General features: G+C 34.6%; 1 protein-coding gene across 1 annotated transcript; it reads left to right on the forward strand.

Annotated features, from left to right (window-relative positions):
• The first annotated feature begins 1523 nt into the window (after positions 1–1523).
• Positions 1524–12341, forward strand: LOC134669131 (prolactin-releasing peptide receptor-like). The gene is made up of 2 exons (XM_063526671.1): positions 1524–3148; positions 9417–12341. Exon 1 carries the CDS (start codon positions 1831–1833, stop codon positions 3139–3141), a length of 1311 nt encoding a protein of 436 aa, XP_063382741.1. The 5' UTR covers positions 1524–1830; the 3' UTR covers positions 3142–3148; positions 9417–12341.
• The last annotated feature ends 208 nt before the right edge of the window (positions 12342–12549 follow it).

Consider the following 12549-nt stretch of genomic DNA (forward strand, 5'->3'; position numbering starts at 1 on the left):
AATTCATACGGAAAAAGTAGTTTTAAATAAGTTTTACATTGAAAATACTGACGTTTATAAATTATTTTTTATGTAATTTTCGTTTAATAGGCGTTTAATAGTACATTTCGATGCTAGTGCGGAAGGTATGTCATTACTTCACGAGTACCGAGATATCTTGCCACGAGCCGCAGGCGAGTGGCAAGACTCGGGACGAGTGAAGAATGACATTTCCGCACGTGTATCGAACGACGTTTTTTAATACAGTTGCGAAAAAATAAGAAAAACATTGTTAATCGTACACTAAACAAAAGTGGTAACAGTGACAGCTCGGTTAGACGTCGTCTTTAAGTATATTATATCTATGGGCGTTTGGCAGCTATTCCGTTCCATTCAGTCAACTTATTAAGAACGGAATTTTCAATATTGAATATTAAAAAATAAACGTGTTATAATGATGAAGAGGTAAGTAATTAAATATGAAATATGTAATATTTTTCGTATTCTTACATTAACGGTAGGTTTTTATGCTGATTACGACGTTTAAAGGAAACTAATATTAACACTCATCAATAACTAGTCGTGAATTGGAACAAGTATAAATTTAAAAAAATTGGAAAAGTAAAAAGCACTAGTTCGAGATAACCAACTTTCCGCACGCTAAACAGCTACGTAAAGTAGCACTTTTTGAGCAGCAGTATTAAAAATTATTTTTTACTCGATTTTCGATTATGCTGAATCCGAGTGGGTCTGTGCCTTCGAATCCAAACCTGCCAAAACAAGACAATATTGCGGACGAATGTTTGAAATGTCACCGTATTTAGTAGTTTTTTCTTCGCAAGTGTGATGAAAAACATTGTATGTAACTCCGGGGGTAAGCATATTGTAAACTCGAGTCTTTAACTCTCTTACCCCCCTCGTTGCACAATGTACTATACTAGTTCGTGTCACAATGTACTATAGCTATTAATTTTAGTTAGGTACGGATTTTCACCAGAATAATTCGCCTTAACTGAACTACTAGATACTCCTGCCCGAGTCACATGATAATCAAATATAAATTAATCACGGCGCCTTTCATATACCTACACGTTGTTTTGACAGGTCTATCGCTCTCTCAACTGATACAGTTCCTGAGAATTTATTAAGCTTGGCTAAGGTAAACGTACTGGTGCTCGACGCGAACCCAGTACATGTCATCTTGAAACTTAAGTCATTGTCAATAGAGGTGACAGCAAGGTGTCATATATTGGGCATGGTGGCTCGACATGCTAGCACTAGTACGTTTACCTTACTGTGTGCCTATAGGTTAAGGTTTCATCTAAGTTAGTTATAGATACATAGTGAATTAATTATATTGATTAAAATTTAAATATGGCGGCACCAGCTGTCTTCCTATTTGTTGTTATCGTTTTAATTAGGTATTAGGTACATTACATCACACTCGCATAGGTATATTAATGTACAAATAGGTAAGGTTTAAATATAACCAGCGAGTGCACGACATCAAAACACTATCGATGTTATTTTGGTACTTTAAAAGCACACTTGAAAAGGCAAATCAAATATTTATCTCATATTACCCTTGATATCACTAAGCCTAGATTATTATGCAAACGGAGTGATGAAAAACATCCTTTTAATACTTACTACTGTTTTGTTTCAGATTATGGGCGGTTAAACGAATGACGTCATAGATACAAGGCAACATGAAGCACTTCAAACCAGAAAGAAGAAGTTGATAAACCAAATATAAACACTATGAAACGAACTGTACTAAAATACAGTAAAACTAGAAATGATAGCAACAAACCTAAAAGGTTTGTGATGCTCAGTTAAAAAGATTTCATTATGACCGAATGGAGTACTGAACCGACATACAATGACAATTTCACAGAAAGCACAAACGCTTCTCGTCCACCAGACCCTATCGAAGATAAAGCTATCCAAGCAATTTTCTGCACGGCGTATACTCTAATCTTCATTATAGGAATCTTCGGAAATGCTCTCGTGTGTTATGCTGTCATTAGGAACCGAGCCATGCAAACGGTCACTAATCTCTTCATCACGAACCTAGCTTTGTCAGACATATTACTATGCGTATTTGCTGTACCATTTACTCCACTCTACACCTTCCTAGGCAGATGGGTGTTTGGCGGTCTGCTATGCCATATCATGCCTTACGCTCAAGGCTGTAGCGTTTATATTTCCACTCTCACTTTAACTTCCATAGCCATAGATAGATTCTTTGTGATAATATACCCATTTAAACCGCGAATGAAGATAAACACCTGTATTGCATTGATCATTGGAATATGGGTGTTCGCTTTAACAGTAACATTCCCATATGGCTACTATATGGGTTTAGAATATAATCCAGATGCCGAAGAAAGCGAGAAAGATAATGCTTATTGCGTGGAGAAATGGCCTTCAGATCAAATTCGGAAAGCATTTGGCGCCATTACGACTATAATGCAATTTGTGTTACCTTTTACCATCATGGCGTTTTGTTATACATGCGTTAGTGTTAAATTAAATGATAGGTTAAAATCAAGGCCAGGGAGTAAGAATAGTAAGAAGGAAGATGCAGAAAGAGAAAGAAAAAGAAGAACGAATAGAATGTTAATAGCAATGGTAGCTATCTTCGGTTTGTCTTGGCTACCGTTGAATCTAACTAATATTAGCAGTGATTTTTACTCATTGACAGAGCATTGGAGATACTATATGGTATTATTCTTCTTTGCACATTTCATAGCAATGTCTTCCACGTGCTATAATCCTTTTCTTTACGCTTGGTTGAATGATAACTTCCGGAAAGAGTTTAAGCAAATTCTTCCCTGTTTGGCAGTTTTAGTTAAGAAGCCTAAAAGAAAGTGCAACGCATCTGAGAGAACAGATATGTTTCGATCCGATAAGACTTGCAACGGTAACGAGAACACGATACAAGAATCTTTGTTGTCAACTGTAAATAAAATGCCTTCAGTTAAATATAAAATTGAGTTCGAAGATAAGATGAAAGTGTATGAGGACGATGAAAATATAAGTCCTGATGAGAAGCCGGAGGACAATCCGAGTCCGAGTGAAGACTGTGTTAATATGTACATGTTTGTAGATAAAACTGTAACTACTTCGGATAAGGAACCCATCGTGTCAGCGTTGTAGCTCAATGGTGAGTGTTATGTCATTCTTAGAACCTTGGTTAGTAAATAATTTCTTAACGTTAATAGCCGACTTACACCATCGCATTGGGAAACTGTAAAGGCCCATTCGCACGACAGCTTAAAAAGCGTTGCGTTAAAATCTGACGTTGGCGCTTTTTTACCGTTTCTAATATTTGTGTTCATATGAACGCTTAAAAATCACTTGTGAGTCGTACTGCCACGTAGGTACACATCTCAGCAAAGCTATACTTTATTTGCTCTTACGACGTATTATTTGAATATAGCTTGAATCCGTGTATGTCCTTAAACTACGTCCAGGACCCGGGTATGTCCTTAAACCACGTCCAAGACCACCGGTGGACGGGCAGCAGCGTCCGTCAAATTCGGTGTACTCGACTGCGATCGCCAACCTGCCTGCCAAGCGTGGCGATTATGGCATTCACCCCCCAAAAAAGGGGGAGGCCTATGTTCAGCAGTGGACGTCTTATGGCTGAGATGATGATGATGATGATAGCTTGAATATTTCAGGAATTAGTAAGCATAAGTTGACATTTTTAAGGTAAAACTAATAATAATTATGAAGATTGACACCAAAAATTGACACTTGACAGCCAACTGACAGTAGCGCCGGGGCTTTTTTAACGCTTGTGAGAACAGATACACGGAGTTCCGTATGATCAACTCAATTAACGGCCAACGCTCAACGCCGCATATCGAACAGTGTTCGATAAACAAGCGCCGCGCTTAAAAACCGCCTTCGTGTGAATACATACATGATTATCCATTCGAGTCATTCAAACGCTTTTTTAACGCGCGTTTAAAAAGCTGCCGTGCGAACGGGGCCTAATGTTAGCTGTAATATTTGTTAAACAAATAATAAAGTTAAACATAACTTAAGTAATATTAAGATTTAAATACAAAACTGCCATGAGACTAATAAGAATGTGCACAGCTTAAACTATTAAAAAATTACCCTAAAATATGAAAAACATGTTGAACAGTTTCAAATACCTAATAAAAGTGGAACTCATACTATTTTAAAAGCTTAACTTATTTTCTCCCTTTACCGGTCAAGTAGAAAACAAAACTTGTAAATTTAAACGTCATACGCAAACATTTTAAATCCACATCGAGTTTTAAACTCTTACAATAAAAAATAGTATGTATGAAACCTAAGTATGGAAAAATCACCAATGCAAAGTGAAATCAGAAATGCTTAATTTGTTTAGCCATTTCCAGATCCGTAACACACTTGTTGTTTTACTTCTGGGGTTAAAAACTTAAACGAGAAACGGAAAAAGTCAGTGCTCGGCAATTTGCATTTCAAATCTCGTGTGTATTTTTTTCGAGAAATCGCAAAGTTTACTTGTCTTTTTCTTCTTAGCTCGTTATGGTGTTCCACTGCTGAGCAAAGCTTGATTTCCACAACTCCTGTTGTTGTGCTTTTTCCGGTCATTTACTGACGAAGGTGTCTAAGTCTACACTTGGCGGCTATAGGTACTAGCCCACCTATCCGGATGCATGCGGCAAACGTGACCTTATAATTAAATACTAGCCGGCATATAAAATGTATGTCTACCTATAGCAGAGAAGTTCATCTTAGCAGGCTCTAGAATTGTATATGTATATATATATATATATATATATATATATACCAGTGGCGGCGCGTCAAACATATCCATAGGCAAGCCGGGGCTAATTTGACATACATATTTCCTTTACAACTCTGCTTGCCTATTTTTGGACGTTTCCAAAAATAGGCAAGTCGGTGGGAATCGGCTTTTATGGACGCGCCGCCACTGATATATACACTATAATGTATATAATATAGTCCATCTACCCATTATTGAATACTTAAACCTACATTACGCTCAGAGTATGTAAACGGTCGTCTCTAGATTGGTCTTACTTTCGTTCCGCTGCTAATTTTATTGTTAAGTACATTTTTACCATTTCAAATTAGCATCATAGATAAGATACGTGTCCTTCGCCTCCCAATAGGAAATAAAATCTGTGAATTGGATCCACCATATTGTTAACAACACACTATGTCCGCTATTTGTCACAAATATTATCCCCACGAGACATTTTGATCATAAAAAGGACATTTACAATAATCCTGAACCACGTAACAACCATTTCCAGCAAATTCCCACTTTTTCGCAATCCGATACAAGCACAAATCTTGTGGATACACAGATTGCCATCCACAATATAGTGAATTTGAACAAAATACAGTCATAAGATTTAGGCGTTTCTGAGCGCGTCAACAAAATTTCAGTACCAAAATAAAAATATATGTGATCATGAATACCAGACCCGTGTACAGCAAGCGTCTCTAATATCTCAATTAAAATAAGTTTTACAGGCAATAGCACTTCGCTCTCCGCTGGTTTACAAAAGTTATTGTTGTTGATGTAGGTATTCTGCTCATTGGAGACAGGTTTTTAAACAAATCTCTGTGCTTGCTGCAGTTGCCATCAGAATGCCACCTTTATTGGTAGATGGGTATAACACAGCCAATATGGAGGTTGATTTTCTACGATTAATGAAGAATCTATGAGACGGAATCTACGTACAGTTAGCAATAAAATGTGTTACGAGCGCAATAATCCTATTTACGACGAAGATACACCAGTTTTATTTATTGAAGCGGACTTATCGCACAAAGACTAGAACAAAAATGTTCTAAAAGAGGAAACAACGTCTTATCACGATATTTTAAAGCATAAAGTTATAAACCATAAAAGAGTTTAACGGCTTGAAGCGGTGATATCAAGAATTTTAGCGGGATTAAAGTCAGAAGTAGAAACCAAATTCCAGTAACAGTCTTGATTTTTGCTAAAACAAAGTGTGAACTACTTAAATATTGAGGGAAGAATTTACAAAGCGTTTTGTAATAGGTGGTAGTACTGACTTTTTTGTACAAAACAAAGTTTTACAAAAATTAATTACAGTAATGGAAGTACAAAGGCGTAAAGTGTTTGTTTTGTTTTCAGAAATCTACTACCACTAGTACAATGTAGCTCAAAAACACGCTGAAAAATATTGTTTACTGTGCATATTGTTGATCATTTTAACAAAGTTTTGCATATAGATATGTATCAAAGCGGAATGAAAATATTTTTGAGAAAGAACGTTTTGTTCCAGTAAACGATAATAGTTTTATATTGAATGAAATTAAGTACGTAAAACACGTGTCAGAAACATATTCCTATAAAAAACTTGGCAACATATTTTTGGGCCATCCTGAAGGTAAACCATAAGACTCTCAAGAAGTATATTTTCGTGAACAGATAATTTTGATTAAACACAATTCTGCCAAGTAATTAAAAGCTTGAACAGAGTATGTCAAAATTCTAAAATTTCTCTTTACCTACTTATTAACAATATCGTAATAAATCAGACGAGCAACATAAATTCAAAAATATCACAAGTCAAATAGCGATGCTACTAAAAATAAAATATTTTTAAGCTGTACTGTAACTTTATACGATCATACTTAATATTTTATACCCGATCGTGTAAAAGATTAAGAGCGTGCTTTTATGCAAACAGGCGTTCTTAATCGAAAATTAAGTCCCTGACTTAATTAATGTTAAGTATGAAATTGTGACAAGGATCAAAAGCTTGATTAGATTTTTTGAATTAGTATTGTGCTTAATTATATTATAATCTTATCCTGGCGAGTATTTTTGAGCCTAGGGACTCATTTAAAAATATTCGCGTGATGAAATTCTCTGGGAGCCGGAAACATTTTTCAAGTGTATACGACTTGACGACCGGTCTGGCCTAGTAGGTAAGGTAGTGCCCTGCCTATGAAGCCGATGGTCCCGGGTTCGAATCCTGGTAAGGACATTTATTTGTATGATGATATTGATGATACAGATATTTGTTCCTGAGTCATGGTTGTTTTCTATATATTTAAGTATTTATATATTACATATATCGTTGTCTGAGTATCCACAACACAAGCCTTCTTGAGCTTACCGTGGGGCTTAATTAATTTGTGTAAAAATATCCTATAATATTTATTTAATTGTCCTATAATATTTATACGCACATCACACGCACACACGCAAATATTCCTACCGGAGAGGCATTCGAGTTTTGGTGATTTGACATATCGCAGTGCTTCTAGCTTAGTACCAATAAGATGAAAGAATAAGCTACTAGCTAATTCTAATTTAGTATTTTTGTAACTAAACAAAATATTAAATTTATTCAATAACTTTTGAAAACATTGTCTTAGGTCACTCTGCAGTAGTAAAAACAACAACAACAGCGATCAGTTTCGAATAACTGAATTAAAATGAGTTTTCGTGATTTTATTTAAAAAAAATATGACATAAACTCAATGTTTTTCGTGTATTTGTTGAGTAGGTATAAAGGTATTACTTTACTAGGTACCAGAAGCTTTGTTCCGACCAAAGAGTGCCAGTAAATAATTTACCTATATCAATATCAGATCACTAAAATTCGAAAACTTCATAGAATCGACAGTTTTATATGATATACGGTTAGTTACACTAACTAAAAGGTAATCACGGTTCATTGGTACAAGTTCCCGGTCAATATAAGTTCCTAGAATTGGTTTTAGCTATAGGCAATCTTCTTCGCGTCAAAAGAGATATAGTGAGGCAATAAAATGCTCACTAGCGTGGTCATAGGTTTTGTACTCGACAGCTGGCCGGGTAGTTTCATTATCAGGCTCAGGGCTCTGAGTTCTCTCTCTGATATAGAGATCAAGAAATATCCAAGTACTGTGATTATTTTGTACTTTATTCAGATATTATAAAAGCTGCACAAGGGTTATACCTACTTTCCATTATCATTTAATTCTGCTGTTGATGTTCCTAAAATTTGCACGCCAAAAAGCTGAATATTGTTACTCACTATTACACCTATACTCTACCTTTGTACATACATATTTTTGCGAATAAACATTATTCTATTCTATTCTATCCGTATCGTATTCAAGCGTGGCGATTATGGCATTCACCCCCCAAAAAAGGGGGAGGCCTATGTTCAGCAGTGGACGTCTTATGGCTGAGATGATGATGATGATGATGATTCTATCCGTATACAGACGGCCATATATTTTTATTTTACAACAAAATTTTCGTTGACAATATTTCTACCGGACTACGGCAGTCAGTATTATGAGGGCTATAATACTGACTATTATGGTTGTGATATATCCACGAAGCCAATCTTCTACGCGTCAATAGAGATATAGTGAGGCAATCAAATGCACACGAGCGCGCGGACAAAGGTTTTACACAAGACAGCTGGGTAGTTTCATTATCAGGACCCCTATTCGACAAGCGACGTTTGACGTATCGTGTTGATCTCCCGTTGATGTGGGAAAAATCATAAGTTCTCGAATACGTACAATGTCAAAATTTGACATTAACAATCCACAGTTAGGGTGACAAGCAAACCAAACTGAACCACCCTTAGTTTAGAGTTGAATTTTGGTTGTACCAAATGATATTATCCACCGTTGATGGAATCAACACTCAGTATACAATAAAATCAACTGTTGATTTGACGTGGATGGGAAATCTGACAGTTGTACATGTCGAATTTGGCCCCAGGCTATGAGTTCTCTCTTATAATATTTAATTTGATAAAGATATCAAGACAAATCTACTGTGATTATTTTGTAGTTTATTCAGAGATTAAAAAAGCACGAGTACATTCCGTATAGCGGCGGCGCGACCATATATTTTTTATGTTAAAAACTAAATTTTATTTTACAATATTTTTACCAGACTACGATAGAGCAAAATGAGGATTATAATACTGACTAGTATGGTTATGATAGATAGAGTTAGACCAAGACAAGTCTGCAACGATTTTGATAGCACACGGAGTGCAAGTGTGTTTTAAACTATGAATATTTGCGGTCCAAGCATAGATAAATAGCATGTTATTATAGATTTATTTGCCTAACATGACTACTACATATTTATTTATAAAATTGGTAGATTATATGGTATTTATTAAGGTTTATATAAAGGAAAGACATCTGCTTACCTACAATATAAATATATAGCCTTCAAAAAATAAGCGAAACAGGACGACGTTTAATTTGTATATATCAAATATTAGATACTGAAACTTTTATAGAAATATTCACCCAACCATATAAAAGCATTCATTTCCATTTGATTAAACGCCAAGATGGCGAAATTCGCACGTGATAATACGCTGTTATATGTCCTTGCCTCACTTTTTTGTTGCCTAATTCACCATTTTTTTCTGTTGCAGGTACCAACTACTTCTGGGCCCGTGATTATATAGTTTGCGTTAATTGTTAAAGTGTTTTAAGAAAGAATCGTCTAGAATTTTCGTGATCGATGTAAATATCTAATGAAAATAGACAATTGTAGAAAACTTAAATCGAATTAAATTTTAACGCCAGTGGAACAATTTGTATTTGTTGAGTAATTTCTACAGCTATCCACATTTTAAAGGACATACTGTTTTAAAAGTCTGATTGACATGTTCGACTTGGACCGTTTTAATTAATAATAATATACAGATTGATCAATGAGACGTGAGGGCCAACCTTATATAGTCAGTAAATCAGTATCTATATTTAAATAATAATATAACACTTTTTTCCTATTTATAACTTCATTGGTAAGGACAATTTTAATTGAATTGAAATTTATATATATTTTTTTTTATATTATTGGACATTCTTACACAGATTGACTAAGTCCCACAGTAAGCTCAAGAAGGCTTGTGTTGTGGGTTAGGGTGTTGCATTTTTCCGAATTTTCGATTTTCAGCTGACTTTGCTCGAATTCTTGTTCTAACTGATAAAAAAATATTATACGTTAAAAAAATTTAAAATCGGTCAACATTTAGAGGTTGCACATCATCAACAAAGATTTTTCAAATAACCAACGACTCTACATCGGAGGGTAGAAAAATGGTTTCAACGGCTATCATCAAAGCGGAGAGTAGTCTGATATTGAACCTTCTACATATAAATAAATTTTAAAATTAGCAGTAAACTTGGATTTTTGTTACTTGATAAATGTTCTAATTAAGATTTTTCAGTTTTTCCACCTTTTTCCAAAGGAAAAGTTCGTTTATCGTGTTTTAGACGCAAAATTCAGTTTTCTCATTCGATTTTAGTATCAGTTCATTATATTTTATCATTTTAGAACATAGTTCATTTTCAGCCAATGTATGGGATTCTCACTCTACCTTTTCAACTTGTGCAACCTCTAAACGTTATTCGATTCTTTTGAAAATTGAAATAGATAGTTTTTAGTGTGGGGAGACTCCATTGGTGAGCAAAATCAGGAAAAATATTACAACTTTGTTTTCTCCATACAAAAATGAATCACCCTATTGTGGGTACTCAGACAACGATATATGTAATATATAAATACTTAAATACATAGAAAACACCCATGACTCAGGAACAAATATCTGTATCATCATACAAATAAATGCCCTTACTGGGATTCGAACCCAGGACCATCGGCTTCGCAGGCAGGGTCACTACCCACTAGGCCAGACCGGTCGTCATGATTATCTACAATCATGGCCACCCTACAACATCTAATTAATAAAGCAAACCTCTTTAACCGTTATGGCAGCACTTTGATTGGTATGCAGAAAACATAATTCACACTTGAATGAGATACGATTTTCAAAAAGTAACCAGAGGACTATAATGACATTCAATTTGAGACATTGTCATGAATATAGCAAAAAGTATCGGTATTTGGAAGTATTATTGTAGGGTGTCCATGTATGCCGTACATTAAAACTTTTTCTTTATATTCTAGTAAAAAGAACGTTAATCTTACTGATACTGATACGAAATAGTTGCTTATAATTTACTGAATGCGCAGGGTTGATACTGCTCACGTTTCAATCACCCTGTAGTTAATTTAATGTGACCTATTCTTTTTAAAAACAGAATGAAAACTGATGTAGAATTCGAACTCAACGATATTGCTTTTATTGTTCCGGAAATTAAACTATTGAAAATGGCATCTGAGTTTCGCTGTGAGGTGCATTGGAATGATTCGGAAAGATAGATTTTCTGAAAATCTTATTTGAAATAATAAAAACGAAAGAAGTCCTTGGACTTCGGAAAAATGACGTTCAGTTCCATTCCAGAAAACTTATCTTTGGAAATGATACCAATGCAACAGATCTTTTTCTAATAAGATAGCTACTCAGCGTAGCCTATATTTGTATGTCATACTAAACTGAATTTAGTCGATCTGGAAACAACCCCAAATCGCTTAAAAAATTGGCTGTTTCATTTCAGCGGACCGTTGCGAATATTACCTATACATTTACTACTAGTAGGTAGGCACGTTGATTGTTTTATAACTTTTTTTGTTGGTATATTTTTCCATTAGAGTCCATCTAGATAATTTTGCATCGACTTGAATAGATCAGTGAGACAGTGCCATTACTTATAATTGTCATTGTATCATACAAATTTAACATTAATGATAACACTTTGTCATTGCAAATGGCATGCATCAGCAAGCTTGGCCCAACCCCAGTCCCATGACTTCCACGCTTCAAATGATTTACATTTACTAATAAAATTACCTTACTGACAGACCGTAAATGAAACATCATACCGTCGGGTGACAAGCAAAAGTCACTAACTAACACCATTGATTATTATTGGACAATAAACCGTGTTACAAGTGTAATAAAGTGCATTGTTACTTTAATTTTTTGAAAATACTTAGTGACTTTTACTTGTCACCCGACGATTACGTTGAACATCAATTGTGATGTTTATAATAATTAATATCATTATTTAAAACACATGTTTAAGCTTGTTAGTAGTAAAACTGCGATGTTGTTCCGTTTTAGATAAATACTGTAATAGTATACGAACGTTGTAAATAAATTAGATTATAATTAGTTTCATGTACATACATACTTTATTGTGATAAAAAAAGTGTTTACATCAATTAATTCCTAAAGGAATTATGAGCCCATTGATAGAAACACTTTTTAATAAGCTGTGTAAATTATTATTAAGAACTTGTATTGTATGTTTAGGTTAACGAATGCTGCCTAAATTAAGGATATTTTTTTAATTATTAATGTATATGATACGAAATTAGGCCTTGTACTAAATGTCAATGGAAAAATGTGCAATTCGTTGTCAATCTGTCAATAAACTATACCAAAGGACTGTATATATTATTTTTCCTTTTCAAAAATATATAAATACTTGTAAGACAAACTAACGTACCTATTAGTCAGTTCAGACTAAGCCCCACACGTCGGGTTACAAAAGTGTAATATTTAGAAGCAGCACTCTGTATTAAACTATCGAAATAAGTGAGATTAAATATAGATACCTATTTAGTAAAGATCTTTAATATATTTCAAAACTAAA

Source organism: Cydia fagiglandana, chromosome 11 (assembly GCF_963556715.1).
Source record: "Cydia fagiglandana chromosome 11, ilCydFagi1.1, whole genome shotgun sequence".
Taxonomy (NCBI): domain Eukaryota; kingdom Metazoa; phylum Arthropoda; class Insecta; order Lepidoptera; family Tortricidae; genus Cydia; species Cydia fagiglandana.

What these genes read in the sequence shown, in the direction of transcription:
- LOC134669131 (XM_063526671.1), top strand. Translation starts at nt 1,831, where the DNA reads ATGACCGAATGGAGTACTGAACCGACATACAATGACAATTTCACAGAA.